The sequence below is a fragment of the Hemiscyllium ocellatum genome, chromosome 28 (assembly GCF_020745735.1).
Source record: "Hemiscyllium ocellatum isolate sHemOce1 chromosome 28, sHemOce1.pat.X.cur, whole genome shotgun sequence".
Classification (NCBI taxonomy): domain Eukaryota; kingdom Metazoa; phylum Chordata; class Chondrichthyes; order Orectolobiformes; family Hemiscylliidae; genus Hemiscyllium; species Hemiscyllium ocellatum.
In genome coordinates, this window is record NC_083428.1 from 40,561,436 (window position 1) to 40,579,790 (window position 18,355).

General features: G+C 37.9%; 1 protein-coding gene across 7 annotated transcripts in view; it reads left to right on the forward strand.

Annotated features, from left to right (window-relative positions):
• Nucleotides 1-13,492, forward strand: part of dpp9 (dipeptidyl-peptidase 9) — a 108,165-nt gene extending 94,673 nt beyond the window's left edge. For 6 of the 7 annotated variants that reach the window (XM_060846241.1, XM_060846240.1, XM_060846242.1 and 3 more), the window contains 5 exons: nt 6,183-6,329; nt 8,660-8,812; nt 9,535-9,677; nt 11,661-11,772; nt 12,679-13,492. In XM_060846241.1, the coding sequence (XP_060702224.1) occupies nt 6,183-6,329; nt 8,660-8,812; nt 9,535-9,677; nt 11,661-11,772; nt 12,679-12,771 (648 nt within the window). In that variant the 3' untranslated portion in view covers nt 12,772-13,492. Of the gene's footprint in view, nt 1-6,182; nt 6,330-8,659; nt 8,813-9,534; nt 9,678-11,660; nt 11,773-12,678 lie in introns of those variants that run through there. The other variant, XR_009646188.1, reaches the window with a different exon arrangement.
• The last annotated feature ends 4,863 nt before the right edge of the window (nt 13,493-18,355 follow it).

The window sequence follows — 18,355 nt, forward strand, 5'->3', positions numbered from 1 at the left end:
CCTCTGAGGCAGCCATTACCTGTGCACATTTCACAATTGTACTTTTAACCACCTAATTACCCTATATATGGCTTGCTGTTCTTTCACAGCTCTTAAATATGTTTCACAGCTCTTCTTATCTCTTACTCCCTAACAAACGCCATGTGGTTCCCCTTTCCACTGTGACCTATTCTGAGATCCAGCACATTCAAGATGCTCAGACTCTTATTCCCAAATGGTTTAGTCATATTGACTCAAACCTGTTGGACCACAAACCAGTCAGTCAGAGTTTTAATTTCAAACTGTTCCCTTATGCATTCACCATGGCAGCACTTCAATCAATCAGTGTACGGTGAATGCAGTATGAATTGCTATTCCATATGCAGTTTGGAATTATGGTATATATCCCAAAAAGTGTAAGACAAGCTTCAACAGCAGATTTTTCTTTGTCTCCTGCAATACTGCAGTTCACTACTACAAAACAAGTAAGTTGTTGAGTTCCTTCAAGTAATGGGGAGAATATATGTGAGAGCTGTTGGTGCATATATATACACTTTCAAAAAGCATTTCAGGAAATATCTCTTGTGAAGGACTTGAATGAAATTGAAGCCTATGGCATTAAGTGCTGATAGCTATGGGTGTGGAGTTCACTAGAGGCACAAAGCTTGGTTCAGCTAGGATATTTTGAACAATTCTGGCACAATATATTCAGAAGGCTTTAGCGTAATTGGGTGAATAAACTTCAGATACATGACAAAACAGCAGAAACAGGGGTACCCTCTTTGAAGCAGGAGAACTTCAGGAACGATTTATGGAGTGGCTGCAAACTTTTGAGAGGTTTGATAAAATAGATACGGTTCAACTGTTCTCCATTTTAGAAAAGCCAGAGGGTATAGGTTTAAAGTAATAGAAAAACATCCAGAGGCAGCTTGAGAAAGAACTTCCTTTTGCAGTATGTTATGTTCAGGAATGCATTGTTGAAAAAGATGGGAATCTGGGCAATTATTTAAATAGGAAACATTTGCATAGCCATGGGGAAAGAACACAAGAATTGGACCAAGTGTACCTCTTGCAAAGAAAAAATATTTTTATTGTACATGATAACATTTCACCGTAGTGAGTACTCTGAGTTCTACTTCTAAGAATAAACTTCCATGGTGCTCATACTACTGAAATTTTATTTTTGTGGCAACATTTTGGGAGACATGAATTGTCTTTGAACATCTTTAATGCACATTTAGTTCTTAATGCTGTGAAGCCTCAAAATATTATCTACCTGTGGGGCATCACAACCTAGACCAATCTGTTCTCTCTTAATGTTCACTAACCAGTAGCAAGCACACAAAGGTCACTTGCTGGCCTGGTTTCTTCCAATTTCTTATTTTTTTTACTGTTAATGCAAGGTTGTTTGCATACTGATGCTGATTTTCATTCACTGATTGAAAATTTGTTCTTTCACTGCCTGTAAAGATGTTTTGTTTCTCTTTGAATAGGGGATTTGCAAAGAAAGGTAAGTGGAAGGCATTTAGCTGTTATTGGAGACTTTCTGGTGTCTTCACAAAGAGAGGTTTTGGTGCTTTCTGTTTGTTCACTTGGTGGTTCTCTGCTGCCCGCTGCCACATAACCCATGGTCGTTTGGTAGGAACCCAAGTGTTGTTTGCAATCAGTTTTCTCTTAGTTTGCTTTTGCTCTCTCAAACTCAACCACTGGATATTATCCACAGTGGACTCCAGTAATCATGATTTTAAAACCGCAGTCATCTATATACAATCTTCTTAACTTAAAGCAATGTCTTGCTTTTATAATCCACAGTCTAAACATAATGGAGCAAAAAGATCTGATCCTCACATAATCTTTTGTGATTCATATACAAGGACCCACAGAATCCTCTTCACCTCCAAGCTGTGCAGCCTCACTGTCTAGGCACCACGCTTTTTAATTCTTCCTGCTGAAATGAACAATTTCATATTTTCCCATATTGTACTCCATCTGCCGAGTCTTTGTCCCCTCACTTTAAACCTCTTTTTGTAGATTCCTTCTGTCTTTTTCACAATTTGTTTCCTATCTTTCTTTGTGTCATCAGTAAATTTGACAACTATACCTTCCACCCAATGGTCTAACTCATTGCATCTTGCCAACCTACTCTCTGCTTCCTGTTGCAGAGCTCCAAGGTGAAGAGGATTCTGTGTCTCCTTGTCTATGAATCACAAAAGGTTATGTGAGGATCAGATCTTTTCACTCCATTATTTTAGACTGTGGATTATAAAAGGTAGATCTTGCTTTAAATCAAGGAGACTGTGTACAGATGACTGCAGTTTTAAAAAATCATGTTTACTGTCGTCTGTTGTGGATAATATACAATGGTGAGTTTGTGAGAGCAAAAGCAGACTAAGAGAAAACTGATTGCAAACAACACTTTCGTTCCTACCAAGCGACCATGTGTGGTAGCGGGCAGTCGAGAAACCATCAAGCGTACAAAGAGAAAGCACCAAAATCTCTCTTTGTGGTGACACCAGAAAGTCTCCAATAACAGCTAGATGTCTCTTCTACTCACCTTTCTTTGAAATCCCTTATTCAAAGTGGAACAAAACATCCTTACAGGCAGTGAAAGAACAAATTCTCAACTAGTGAATGAAAGTCAGCATCAGTATGCAAGCAATCTTTTCTCATTGCCAATATACCATGCCCTCACCATGATATTCTATTGTGACCTGTACCTTTGAGGAAACCACCTCAAATAGCCTGAACATTCTTTTTCTCAGAACGTTCATATAACTCTGGATCTAGCAGGTGGGCTGCTCATGAAGCGTTACAAGTGATGTTTTCTTTCGTTTCTCTCTTTGGTTCTTCTGTCTTCCAACGAGCTGAGGTTATGTGAATGGTGTGACAGCAACGAAAACACATGGTGTGCCACGTGATTAAGCCAATCTTTCTCAATAGCTTTACAATGGTTAAATTATGATGCTAGAAGCAGAAGTAGGCCATGCAGCCTGTTGAGCCCACTATGCCATTCAGTTAAATCATGACTGATCACTTATCACATTGCTATTTTCCCATCTTGTTCCATATCCCTTAATATTATTCCTATCCATAAATCAATCTATCTGTCTTGAATATGCTCAACAGTTCAGTTACCATAACTGTCTCGGGTGGAGAATTCCAAAGATTTGTCCTTCTGTGTGAAGGAAATATTGTTCTTCTCTTTCTCTAATGGCCTACCCTTATTTTGAATCTATGTCCCCATGGCTCTACACTTATAAACCTGATAAACATCCTATCTACATCTTTCCTGTCACACACTTTATGAATGTTGTGTGTTTCAATAAGATTATGTCTCATTCTTCCAAACTCTAGGAAATACAAGTCCAGTTTACTTGGTCTCCCCTCATAAGACTATCCTGCCATCCCAGAGATTAGTTCAGTGAACAACTGTTGCATTTCCTCCATAACAAGTAAATTATTCCTTCAGTAAGGAAAGCAAGGCTACACAATTCTCTAGGTGTGGGGTCTCAAAGGCTTCATACAACAGCTTTCCTAATTGCTTGATGTATCTGCATGCTAGCTTATAGTGACTTGTGAACAAAATCTCTTTGGACATTAACATTTTGAACCTCTCACCATTTAAGAATTGTCTTTGTCATTTAAGTCTTTATGTTTTTCTATTAAAATGGGCAACTGATTAACGTTTCCTTACACCCACTCTGTTTTTGAGCAGCCTGTCCAAGTCTGCTTGAAGCTTCCATTCATCATTTATTTTAAATGGGCTGTTGATGGTGAAACTAATTAAGATAGGAATTTAACACAAAAGTTGACCGGTGTGCAGGGAAGGAAAACTCACACTTGATCTGATCTAGAACTGGTGCAGTGATTTTTCATGCAGTTTGAATGTAGACATTATCCTTTCCCCAGCTGCCTTAATAACACAAACACCTTTACTGTAATGATATTTTGGAAATGTTTGAAGCTTGCTTTCCAGATTTTTGTGTTGATTTCAGAGGGGGTTTCAATCTGTTCATAACAGGTGCTGCACAGCTGTAGTAGCAAACCACTATAGGCACTAGCAGAAGAGTCAATCTTTGATATCTCAAAATTCTTCAAGAAAAGAGAGTTGACCTGAACACCAAATATAAAAAGGAACTCTAAATGAACTGTAAAAGTGTTGCTGTACTCCATGTGAGGTCTGCAATGTGCAGGCAAGACATAAACTGTTGCACATATTTGCGACATAGGCCAAGTTACCTGCTTAATCCCTAGCACCAGTTGAAATATACTGTTAAGTAAAGCATGAATTTGTGAGGCACAAAATTGAGGCTGACTAATATACATAATCTAACTCTTTGTCTGCATACTTGAGATTGGCCCTAGACCCAGTTCCTTTTGACCCCATTGACAACTCCAGTCTAATCACGCAGTCCTTTGCAGTAGATAGGTGGTTTACATTCATAGCAGTATCAGTGTTTTCTATTCTGTGAGATGTCCAAAACTGAAAGACCTTAAGGTGAATAAATCACCTGGACCTGATGACTATCTCCCATAGTTCTGAACGAGACAGCTGAAGAGATTGTAGAGGCATTGGTACTAATCTTTCATGAATTGCTGGTGTCGAACAGGATGCCTGAGGCCTTGAAAATAGCTAATGTAATATCCTTGTTTAAATGACAGGGAGGCAGAAGACCAGAAACTACAGGCTGGTTAGCCTTACCTTGGTCTGAAGTAAGATCTTAGAGTCCATTATTAAGGATGAGATTGTTTGGAAGTGCATGGTAAAATATGGCTGAGTCAGCATAGCTTTGTCGAAGGCTGATATTGTCTGACAAATCTGCTAGAATTCTTTGAGTTAACAAGCAGCTTAGTCAAAGGCAAGCCAGTAGATGTGATCTGTTTGGATTTCCAGAATGCCTTTGACAAGGCATACCACACAGGAGGATGCTAAATAAGAGAAGAGCCCATAATGTTAGGAACAAGATACTCGTGTCAATAGAGGTTTGGCTGCATAGCGGAAGGCAAAGAGTGGGGACTGAGGTTGACAGCCAGGGACTAATGCATTTATGCAAGGGTCCACGTTTGGGCCACAACTGTTCATATTATACATTCATGATCTGGATGAAGAAATTGAAGGCATTGTTGCTAAGTTTGTAGGTGATACGAAGATAGCTGGAAGGACTGGTAGTGTTGAGGAAGTGGGAATCTGCAGAAGACAGGCAATAGTGGGCAAAGAAGTGTCAAATGGAACAACATGTTGGAAAGTGTGAGGTTATACACTTTGGTAGGAAGAATAGAGGTGTAGACTATTTTCTAAACAGACCGTTTTCGAAAATCTGGAGACCAAAGGACTCTGGAGTCCTGGTTCAGGATTCTCTTAAGATTAACATGAAAGTTCACTTGGCAGTCAGGAAGACAAATGCAATGTTAACATTCATTTCAAGAGGTCTAGAATATAAGATGGACTGCTGAAACTGTAAAAAGCTTTGCCAGACCACTTTTGGAATATTGTGAACAGCTGGGGCCCTGTACCTAAGGAAAGATGTGCTGGCTTTGGTGTCCAGAGGAAGTTGGGTTTGTCATGAGAAGTCGATAAGGACTGTGGGTCTGTAGTCAATGGAGTTTAGAAGGATAAGCGGAATGTGATTGAAACTTAGAATACTGAAAGGCCTAAATAGAGTGGATGTGGAGAAGATGCCTCACTGGTAGGAGAGTGGAAGACCCAGAGGCACAGAGTAAAGGAAAGACTCTTTAGAACTGAGATCAAGAGGAATTTCTCCTACGACAGGGTTGTGAATCTATGGAACTTATTGCTGCACAGGCCTTTGGAGGCCAAGTCATTGGGTGTATTTATGACTGAGGTCGATAGGTTTTGATAGTTTAGTGGATCAAGGATTATGAGGAGAATGAGTTTGAGAAACACCTGAAGCATGATCGAGTGGCGGAGTAGACTTGTTGGGTCAAATGGCCTAATTCTGCTCTAAATCTTATAGTCTTAAGTATGTGCAAGAACCTGATTTTTTTTAATCTGGAAAATGGGTTATCTTATACAGTTTGTTGAATTGACTGTGTAATCATGACTAGTGAAAAAAACTTCTTTACAAGTGGTTCAATTGTGCTATTTGCTTATTAATCTGTTAGAGTTCTGTAGGATTGAATAGCTCAGTCAAATTGAGGTAATTGGTTTACAATTGACTATAAAACATGCTTCCTCCTTTTAGGTGCAGCTGGTGAACAACTCGTTCAAGGGAATCAAATACCTGAGGTTAAATACACTGGCATCTCTTGGTTATGCAGTTGTGGTGATTGATGGCAGAGGCTCCTGTCAGCGAGGTCTTTTATTTGAAGGTGCCCTCAAAAACAAAATGGTATTTCCCTTTTACCATGGTTTTTTAAGTTGCATTTAATTAAATATGTCCATCCCCACAAGGTTCTTGTAATTGTCAAATTAAGGCATGCTTGCATAATTGAACTACAATACAGATTCATTCCAATGTTATGAACATAAACAGAAGGAACAAGAGTAGGCCTTTGGGCCTGCTCCAAACTGTAGTTGACTTAATAAAGTTACGATTGGAGAGGAGTTATTGGAGAGGCCTGATGTCTGTCTACTGGAGCAATGTGTCTAGGTAATTCTTTTCCCCCCCTTCCTGATGATCCACAATGTCTACAGCTCACCTGCAGCTTTATCATCTGAGATGAAGTTATTCAGGCTGTAGATACTTAACAAAAATATGGTAGTCCAAGGCTGCGACAAACTCACATGCTCTGACCTGGCAAGTCTATCTAACACTACTTTATGTATTTGATTACTGTGTTACCTGGAAACCTCTGCACTGGATTCTCATTTACATTAAATTCCTGACTTACTTTGGGAAGCATTTGTTCCTGCTCATTCTGTGTCCCACATTTTGTGATGCTTTGTATGTGAATTAATACTAAATTGGGTGATGTTTTTATATTGTATGCTGACATAACCACAGACATGCATTTGTGACTTAAATCCAGGGCACAAATCCCAACTTTCATCCCATCAGGCAAGTGTAAACCTTGACTCTTGATCTAATTTTTCTGCTTTGTAGATTAGTGATGTCCAGCACCTAGTAAGTTCCTAATGTGATCTCTTAGTCCTAAAACCTTTTATAGACATCCACAATTGAAGGATGTGTTTAAGTAGATTTGGGGTATGTATCACTTCCCTGCTGGTAAATGTTACATGAAACCCACGTTTTGGTAAGAAGAATGTGCAGTACGTTTGTTTGGAGATAATAGCAGCTGTCAGTTTACAGCGAGTAGGCTTTGAGTCTTCCAGAGTCCAAGAAAAATATCAAAGACTTGCAGCAATTTTACTTTCTCTAAATTCTCCATTTGCTTCTAAAATGAAAAGGTTTAAGTTATTCAAAACTAATTAGCATTTCTACTTGAATGCAAGACCAGTATGTTTCACTTTGGAGTGGAGAAGAGGGCAGAGATGCTATCTTTCATGATCAAGTTACAAGCCTCCAACAAATCAGTGCTACTTGAGCAATAGCTTTGTGTGGTCACCAGAGAGAAAAAAAACTGCTTAATTTTGTGTGTTGGCACAACTAGGAAGGGAAATGATCTCTGGTCAAATGGCCACATTCTGCATGTAAGGATTTCAGCAAATTCTTGGCATGGCCAGAGGAAGAAGAATCACCAGAAAAAATTTTGCAACTGGTAATGGTTTTAAGAAGCTTGACAAAAACTGAGTCAAGTGTCTGGAGCCAACCTAGCAAACAAATATTGACACCGATTAAAAACTAAGAGTAGAATGTTGAAAGCTAGAATGTTTGCCGTAAAGACTATACTGCAATGTAGTGAGAGATGAGTAATTAGTACACAAGGACAATGTCACTTTCTCTAGTTAAGTATTAAGTTATCATAAAAAGATAAGTATTTGATCAGTAATGTTTTCATCTTTTATTGCAGTAAATGTTGCAAAATATGACATCCTGACTCGTAACTAAATTCAAATATCTTTTTAGAGGTTATCAGTCTTTATGGAGATCCTCTGTTGTAAATGACAAAAAAAATACCTTTGACATATCAACTTTGTACATCTGGCATTCAAACTCACCTAGCTTGTCTCAATGAGCACTCAAAACTTGCCTGATGATGAATGATCAGTAGAAATGAGGAAAACCACTTGTCCCATCTTGTTCAACCTTCCGTACAATCCTAAGGTTCCTTAACGTCATGGATATGTACCTCTAAGCATTCATCACCCACTGAGGAACATATTTTATCTGAGCATTTGCTTTTCACATTTTCCTTAAGGTTTATAGCTCTAGGCAAACAGGCGTGACCTAATTGTGGAATCCCGTATTTAAATGTCATTGTGAATGCTCCTGTCAAATTGTAGATAGAAAGAGGTAACTTTGCAAAATAAATATTCATAGACAACTACGTCATGTTCAATTAAATCAAACTATTTAGAGTCCACATTGTTCTTAGAACTTAAATTGCTTCCCTGCTTTCTCAATAACCCCAAACCTTTGTGCTATTTTCCACCCTAAAGGAACAAGCAAGTGACTTGCTCCCACCTGTATTCTAATGTTACTCTTAAGCTAATCATGAGGAAGTTAAGTGATTTAATTTTACTACAGGATGTTTTTCCAACTGCGGAACTTAGTAATTATTGAAACCGTGCATCTCTATTTTCTCCCAACCTCCACAGGGTCAGGTCGAGATTGAAGATCAGGTGGAAGGGCTGCAATGGGTCGCGGAGAAGTATGGTTTTATTGATCTAAACCGAGTTGCCATCCATGGCTGGTCATACGGAGGTTTTCTATCCCTCATGGGTTTGATCCACAAACCCAAAGTCTTCAAGGTAACAGAAGCAGCAGATGATTCAAGTTGGGTGAATTCTGTTTGAAAATTTCTAATATTTTAATTAAAAGTGTGTTAAAATTAGATCTCTGAGACCAGAGTTATGGAATATCTTATTTATAACCATGGTGTTGACCAACTCAACTAAACTATGACTCTGATGTGAAGTTGCATTTCATTAAAGTTTGCACATGTAGATTATCACATGATGAGGGATCTGTTTTGTTAAGTGATTTTATTCTCATTTTAGATTCATTTTGCTGCTTTTTAAACAAAAAAAACATGCAAATAAGTTTTGTCCTTTCAAAGTGAATGTAAAAGATCCCATGATATTTTGAAGAGAAGCTACTATCTATAGTGCTATCGCCAATACGTATCCCTCATTCGATGTTACAAAAATCACATAAGCTGGTCATTATCCAGTTGTTTGTGAGAGCTTATGAATGTAAGTTGACGACCATGTTTCCTGCACTGCAAAGTGACCAAAGTTCTAAAATACTTACTCACATTAAATGCTTTGAGATGACCATCAGTTACAAAAAATGTTATCTATGAAGCCAACAAGATATTGATACACTATATCAGACCAAGCCAAAACTTTAAATGGAAATGGAACTATGAGTCTCAACAGCAGTGATCTCTGATTGAACAAAGTGAAAAAAGGTATTAAACATTACTCAAAATGTTCTGTTTTATGTAACAGGCCATTTTGATATTTTGTAGGTCGCTGTAGCTGGTGCACCAGTCACAGTCTGGATGGCCTATGACACTGGTTACACTGAACGTTATATGGATGTTCCAGAGAGTAATCAACAGGGTTACGAAGCTGGTTCAGTGGCACTTCATGTTGATAAACTACCCAATGAGTGAGTAATGTAGCTTTTGTTCGGAGTAGCAACCAACAATACAGAATTTATATTACTGAAATGGTCCAGCAGCTCTATCTGAGCCTTCATTTAACCTTGTCAGCATAATTTTTCATTCCATTCAGTCTTTTGTTTTCCACCTGCTCCTTAAATGGATCACCAAATGTTCTCCATTATATTGAGTACATAAAGGCTCAAGAATTGCAGAGTGTGCTCTGTTGATATTTGTGACTGGTACTATTCCTGATTTGAGGGATGGGTTATTTTACCATGTTGGTCATACATTTATTTGGATTGGAGATGGCAAGTAGTGACTTGGATTCAGATCTGCGATATACAATGCTATTTTCTCCTCTTTTGTATAAAAGTTAGTCAAAATGAAAGGAAAATTTGGAAATCACAAGGAAACCTAAATATTTGGTCAGCTTGGCAACACTTAGCAGTTGAAAAGTCAGGCTAATGTTTGAACGGAGACCGCTTTCAATAGTTAGAACGAAAGAGGGAGCAATGTGGGAAGCCAGTTGATGAAGAATAAAAAAGCACTTTTAGTAAAAGATTTATACAACATTTTCTTGAGGCAAAGGCAAGGAAAGATCACTGTTGGTGCGTGCACAATGTCTCTCATGTAGAGAGTGAATTTAAAAATGAATAGGAAGAATCACAAGGTGGGAAAGCGTGGAACTGAAATATTCCATCAGTTCTAATTGACTAAAAAGTAAAATCCTGCCCTAATTCAGACATTTGAGTGTATAATATGATAAGTTCCCCACTGCTGGCAGAGGTGCTGGCTCTCAAGCTAAAGAAAATTTTAACTTTTCAGCTGATGTCTATTCATGGCAACACAGAATTCACTGGTACATTGAGTTATGGCCACAGTAACATTCAAATATTTTGATAGTAATTAGATCACTCCCTATCTTCAGATATCCTAATCTCTCCTGTGGAGCCTGAATGTTGTTCTTGTTATCAATTTTGTAACCTTGTGAGGCCAGCTTTGTCTATTACATCATGTATTGAGCATAATTGAATTGTGCTAAGGTCACTAGGCATTCAAACTACTGATAAGAACCCAGAAGTTACCATCAGTTCCACTATGCCTGTACTTAGCTGCCTGGCCTCTGGCCGCTACACTGGCATTTAGCTGTGGATTGAATTTAACTCCAAAATCATTCTTTGTACAAGAAAGTGGAAAGACATGAACAATACATATTAAACTAACTAAATTTCCTAGTCATTTCTAATATAATCACTTAACCTTGCGGAAGATTTTTATTGATTATATTTGTTTCTTCCCTCAGTAAATTGTTTTGGGGGTTCGCCCGTGTTCAAAACTCACATTCAATACCTTCTCCCTTACAAAGTCAACCTAAGATTCTGAATATTATAAATTAGTCATGAATTAATGGTAATATCCTTACCCTTCAACCAAAGATTCAGTAACATTCATTGTTTTCCAAATTCTTGCCTTTTAGATTGATTTTGAAGCATTGTCATTCTGTATATTTGCTTGTTTGGTCACAGTTATAGCAAATTCATGATGAATGGTGATTTACTTTGGAGGGAGAAACATAGCTCTGATTACATAAAGTGAATGTTACTGTGTTGCAAATGTAAATATTACAAATACCTGACAAGAATTGTGTGAAATTGGAAATAAAATAAGAAAATTAGCCAGTCAGCAAAATAATCACTCAATGCACCCTTGCCTTTAGGTTCTGGCATCACACAGTTAACCAGTCTTCCTGGAGACATTGAAAAAATGCTCCTACAGTACTTGTACAGTGCCTAATGGTTGTTTGAAGAATTGCATTTTGCTGATGTTGGTTAATGAAAAACCTACAACATACACCACCCTGTCCAGTGAAAGATATTTGCTAATGAATAGCATTGTAGGAAGAAAAAGGAGCCAGATTTAAATGTAATGCAACAGTCATCTTTGGTACAGTTTTGCTTTTTAATTCATCATTGTCTTGATTCATTCAGGCCCAATCGTTTGCTGATTCTGCATGGATTTTTAGATGAAAATGTGCACTTTTTCCACACAAATTTCTTAGTATCACAACTAATCAGAGCTGGAAAACCATATCAGCTTCAGGTAGGTTTCGATTCCTAGGAACTGGATACTTTATTACGAATACCAGTGATTAAATAACAGCAATATTTTGGTTTGTTGTTCTAATTTTTAAATGACTATCCATGGACACTGTTGTTTTAATTATTTTCTAAAATAGCAATTGAGTCAGCCCATTATCCTTGAGATGTATATGTTACAGTGTATTGAATCTTTCTGATAATTGACATGAGATATATGCCTTGTCCAATTAATATGGACAGATTGAATACATTACATACATACATTTTCACTGCACTGTGAATATTGTAGTCTAATTGCAATTTTCTCCATCCTTTCATTTGGTGTCATTGTAACTTTCCTAACCTTGCCTCACTTTTGTTAGTGTTCCAGTCAAATAAAGCAATGGTTTCTTTGAGTTGGTGATGTCATTTCCTGTTCTTTTTCTCAGAGGTTGGCCCATTTACCACCACCTGAGAAAAAGAACAGGAAATGACGTCACCGAAGGAAATGACATCACCACAACAAATGACATCACCAACCCAAACATATAAGTAGAAAGCAGGAAACAACAGCAGTGCATCGTTCGGAGGCTCACTGAAAATGTTGCCTAGTATGCTGACAAAACATCTGAAAATGAACCTTCCAGCTCAGCGAGCAAACCTACATCCAGAACCTCCACCTGAGCTACAAATTTTCTCAAAACTCATTATGAATCATAACAAGATTTTCTTGCCTGTTTGTGATATGAATCGCTGCCAAATATTTTAATACAACTAATCTTGGAATTTTGTTTTTCCAAGGCTATTGTGACACTTGCTTTGAATGACCTTATGCTTGTATCTCCAAGTTCAGAGTTACTCAGTTGTGAGTATTTTTTCAGTGCTACAATTCTTTGAAAATAACTGGATGCTGTCTCTCTTGCTGCAGATTTACCCCAATGAACGACACAGTATTCGCTGCCCTGAGTCTGGAGAGCACTATGAAATAATGCTGCTACACTTCCTACAGGAATACCTCTGAGAAAACAAACGAACCACAATGAAAGAAATGCTTTTGAACAGTTGCTGATATTCGGTTCCTGGTGACTTGCTCTCTGTCAAACAACATTCTTCATGCCCCCATCCCATATATCCTCAGACCTAGCTACAACAGTTCAGCGTTTTTTTTTGCAACTTCCTTTCTGAACAATGTGTGGATACTACACTGATCTCACTGAATTGATTTTAAACTGTGATTTGATAAGACTGAAACCTAACATTGTTACTTTGGTTTAACTTATGTGTTAATGGTACAGTATGGAATCAGCTAATTCACCTAAACTGTACACTGGCATTGATTTCAACTTTTTGTACATGCCTTGAAAACTGCACGATTGTGGGAGAAAAAAAGAAATGATTAAAGCCAAATGATTCACGGCTTCAAAAGACACATCCAGACATGCTGCTGTGAATTTGAAGTACCACTTTGCAAAAATAAGAACAAGCTTCAGTTGTTCCGACTAGCCGCCATAATTCTAAAATGCATCTCCATAGGAACTTAAGTTCTCATCATTCAGTTAAAGACTGAGTTTTAACCTCTGCAAGCTGCACCACCCAAGAAGTGTGTTTCAGGGCAGGAGCCAACTACAACTTTGCTGAGTATTCAAAGTGCGTATTATTAAAAGAAAATATTTTTATGGATTCTTATTCTTTTATAATGAGTGTATGGCATTGTAACTCATTAAAACGATTGTAACGCTTAATTCTTCATGTGTTATTTCTCTCAAAGTGTCCTTGCAAGTCATTTGCCTTTCTCTCATGAAGACATCGACCCTAATTGCACAAGTGTTAGTGTCCTTCTGTTTGCTTGTCCAGTTTGGTTATTTGTAGGTTCAACCCATTGAGGGTCAAGATAATGTTCAGCTCTGGAGAATATTGCTCTCAATTCCAGTCCTATCTTCTTCCAGTAACGTTACTAATTTGCCTTATAATGGCTTTAACAGAGTGACAGGCTGTTCAGTATTTCACATAATGCAAAGGATGAAAATATGTGCTGGGTCCAGGAAGGAGTAATTCAGCTGAAATGAAGTTTGAGGCTGTGTTTCAAAGAGATCCTTAAAAAAGGAGAGAGGTAGATGAAATGAATGTGTTTAAATGAGAAACTCCCAAGTCTGGACCAAGCTGACTGAAAGCCTGGCCACTAGTTGTGGGACTACAGGGTGAAGCATGCCTATGAAGTCAGTCAGACAAGTGAAAATGTGAGATTTTGGACTGACGATTACAAAATTAATGAAGGTCAAAGATCAATCCTTAAGGATGCTGGATGCAAGGGAAACTTGTTTGGAATGCTTTATTTAATTGGATAAGTTAGTGTAATCAAGTTAGAGTCAACAAGATGATGGCTATCCTAGGATGGTAGGAACAATTGTTAAAGGCTGTTTTAGGGTTGAAAAAGGTGAACCTTCCAGCTCAGTGAGCAAACTTACATCTAGGATGAGCGGGGTTAATGCACCACATATAGTATCAGCGAATGTTGCCGGAGATTTAAGTAAGAGCAGCATAAATTTAATTGGAGGGATTAATATAAATTGAAGAGTTGGTCCCAAATCTGTCACATTCCAGTGAAGTCAATGGATAATGACTGTGCGGTAGTGAATGGAGTCTTACTCTAGCAAAACTGTAGGAAATCTACATATGTTTGTGAAAATGAATGCATCAAAGTCCAATAAATGTTGCAGAAGTATGAGCTATTAAACAGCAACCCCAGTGAAATCCTTACAGCTAATTAACTAACTAATTTTATTGCTTTTACATATTTTCATGCTTTCAGTGTTGTATTACTTAATATTGAAGTTATAGACAAGCTCCTGATAAAAGAACAATGTTACAGGCAAACCCGTTAACCAATGGAAGATTAAGGTACATTGAGATTAATGAAATTTTATAACAAATTTTTAGTTGGTTTGATGTTTAGGAGAAAATTCAGGTGACATTTTAAAGCCGTAGCACATTGACACTGGCCAACTTGGAAGGATTGCTGTAATTTCATTCCTAATTAATTTTGCCAGGATAATTGCAATAGCTAATTTTCTTGTCTAAGCATACCTCCAGAATTCCCCTAAATGCATGGGATTTATTCATTTCCCTCCCATATCCACATGCTGTGGCTACAGTGACATCCATGATAAACATATGATTAGAATAATCTTGGCTCCATCTTATCAGTACTTTCATCCTCTGCTGTTAGTGTAGCAACCTTATGTCATTGAGTCAAAAATTTGTCCCTCATATACCAGAAAATATGAAAATACTTACTTTTGATCCGTATTAGGACACTGTTACCCACTGTTGTTCTCATTCAGCATTTCTTATACTGAATAATATGATGAACGAATGATTCTTATTGAATCGTGTTTGAGCTCTGTAATCCATCACCAAAAGCGTTAAATTGTATTCAACAAAATTGTCAACATCACTCGTACTTTGAACTGTTGTTACCAAAACCCACAATCGTCAATCACTTCTGTCAGACACACAATAAATTTCATTTTTGTTTTTCCTGTCCAGTCACTCGTAGAATTTGGAATGTTAAGAATTTGTTACTCCTTTCTTAACCTGTTGTACTACTTCCACTATTTACTTCACCTGCACTGGCTGCCTTAACACGCACCACATGGAGTTTAAATTGAAATTCCTCCACTCCACATCCTTGTCTCACTGCTGTTGCAAACTTCTACAGCATTACGTTACTTTCTACATATGATTTCTCTTAATATAATTTTGAATAATCTATTTCACCAATGCTGGAGCTAAATTATTTGTTCCTTGTTGCATCTTTAATAGCACACTATTGAGATGAACCAATCATACATTTCTACTTCCCTTGATAGAACAATGAACAAAGAAAATTACAGCACTCCAAGCGCACGCGCCAATCCAGATCTTCTATTTAAAGTTGTCGCCTATTTTCTAAGGATCTGTATCCCTCTGCTCCCTGCCCATTCATGTATCTGGCTAGATCCATCTTAAATGACGCTATCATGCCCGCCTGTACCACCTCCACTGGCACTGCATTTCAGGCACTCACCACTGTCTGCATAGAGAGTTTTCCATGCATATCTCCCCTAAACTTTTCCCCCCTCAATTACTAGGTGTCACAAGTTGAAAGTGAGTCCCGCAGTCGGGGGAAAAAGCTTCTTTCTATCCACACTGTCTATACCTCTCGATTTTGTAGACCTCATTTGGGTTCCGCCCGTAACCTCCATCTTTCTAATGAAACTAATGCTAATCTACTCAACCTCTCTTCATAGATAGCACTCTCCATACCAGGCTCAAATCTAGTGAATCTCTTCTGCACTCTGTCCAAAGCATCCACATCCTTTTGGTAATGTGACCAGAACTATACACAGTACAATGATGATTCCTGATGTTGTATACCATCTCTATTTGCTTGATGATCAGAATCATTTTATGGAGGTATCATTTGATAAATGATAAACCAGATAAAAGAAATTTCAATTGGTTAAGAATTGCAGACATCAAAAATGGGTAACTTGACCTCTTGTAAGCATGTGTCAAGCTAGCTTTGTTTTAATGAAGGCAGCTGACACTATGATACTGCATCAGCAGGACATGCTGCCCCCAGTCCAGCAGCACAGTTAAATGCTACTTGCAGTCACCAACATGAATTTTCGACTCCTTTGATAAATTCCTGTAAGTAAAATAGTTGTCAGAAGTAAGTTCCCTTTCTTAATTCCATTATTGGTGAGTCAGAAACTATGCCACCTTTCCCAGATGTTTGCTTATAAATGGTTACACAGGAAATCATCGATTGTGATATCGTTGTCTCTCAAGGACATGAAAGATGATATGTAATTTTTTTTTCAATAGGTAATGTGTACTGGCTGTTTTCTCTTTAAAATAATGGAATTTTAATGAGACCAAAAGTGCTGCAAAAAAAGCGAGAGTCAACAGAAAACCATTACAGAGTGAGTGTTAATAGATTAAGTAATCTGCAAATTGCATATTAAATCCTCTTAGATCATTTACAGATTCTAAGTGAGAATGGAGCAATAGTGGAAAATAAAAATGACAAGCAGACATTTGGGATGTACAAGGGTAGAGTAATCCATATTCAAAGTTTGTGAGAATATTTGTAGCTCGGGTGTTCGTTGTTGTGGTTCTGTTCGCTGAGCTGGGAGTTTTTGTTGCAAACGTTTCGTCCCCTTTCTAGGTGACATCTTCAGTGCTTGGGAGCCTCCTGTGAAGTGCTTCTGTGCTGATTCCTCCGGCATTTATACTGGTTTGAATCTGTCCCTTCCGGTTGTCAGTTGCTGTCCGCTGCAGTGGCCAGTATATAGGGTCTAGGTCGATGTGTCTGTTGATAGAATTTGTGGATGAGTGCCATGCCTCTAGGAATTCCCTGGCTGTTCTCTGTTTGGCCTGCCAACAGCAACTGACAACCAGAAGCGACAGATTCAAACCAGTATAAATGCCGGAGGAATCAGCACAGAAACGCTTCACAGGAGGCTCCCAAGCATTGAAGATGTCACCTAGACAGGGGACGAACCATTTGCAACAAAAACTCCCAGCTCGGTGAACAGAACCACAACAGTAATCCATATCAAAATTTGTGAAATTTTTCATTTTACATCTACAAAATGTAGAGCAGTTTCTTAAATTAACAAGAATCTTATTTGGAATCTGTAAGAAGTAAATTGGTTTCTGGCTCTTGCATGTGGGAAAGTAAATATCAAACTAATTTACTGATAAAGTTTGTAAGAACAACCAAGTAGAAATTTATTCCAATGCAGAATGAAGGTACACCATAGGATGAGCAAGGAAGTATGGAGAGGTTAGAACAACTATGCACTAAGAATTGTATGAAGGAGAAGTTTGTAGTGCTGGAAACATTCAAAACAAGGACTTTCATTTCATTGCCAAGATTAATGATCAAATAGGGGTTTTCATAATAGTGCACGCTTCCAAGATTAGTCAGCATTTGGATTTGTATTGTGCACTTAACATGAGCTGCTTCACTCATGCATTACAAAGCAAAATTTGATACTAAGCCACGTTGGGGAAAAATAACACTTGCTGTTTTGATGACCAACAGGAATCTTAAAATGCTCAACAGGAAATGTATTATTTTTGAATTATAGAGCCTGTTATGGTATAGGAAACTTGGTAGTCAATTGTAAACAGCAGCACCCACAACATCCAATAATATATGACCAGAGAAACATATGCAATAACATTCAGATAATTTGTGAATGCTGCTTCAGGAATTAAATTCTGTTAGGATAATCTCTCTTCCAAATAGTTCCATGGGATATTTTACATCCAACTGACAGACCAGATGGCGCCTCAGTTTCATGCCTCATGTGAAAGAGAGCAAGCACCTCTAACAGGGCAGTACTCCCTCAGTGCTGCCCTGAAATATAGGCCTTTATGTTCCTTCTCTAGTCCTGAACATGACTGAGGCAAGATTGTTACTGCTGAGCTACAGCTGAAAACAAAAACTGTAAAGAGACATCTCAATTGTGGAATAAAGAAAGAAAAGTCTTTTTCTTTCAAGTGATCTCATTTTGTATTTTGTCCTTTATATAGTTAAGCAAAGTCACTTA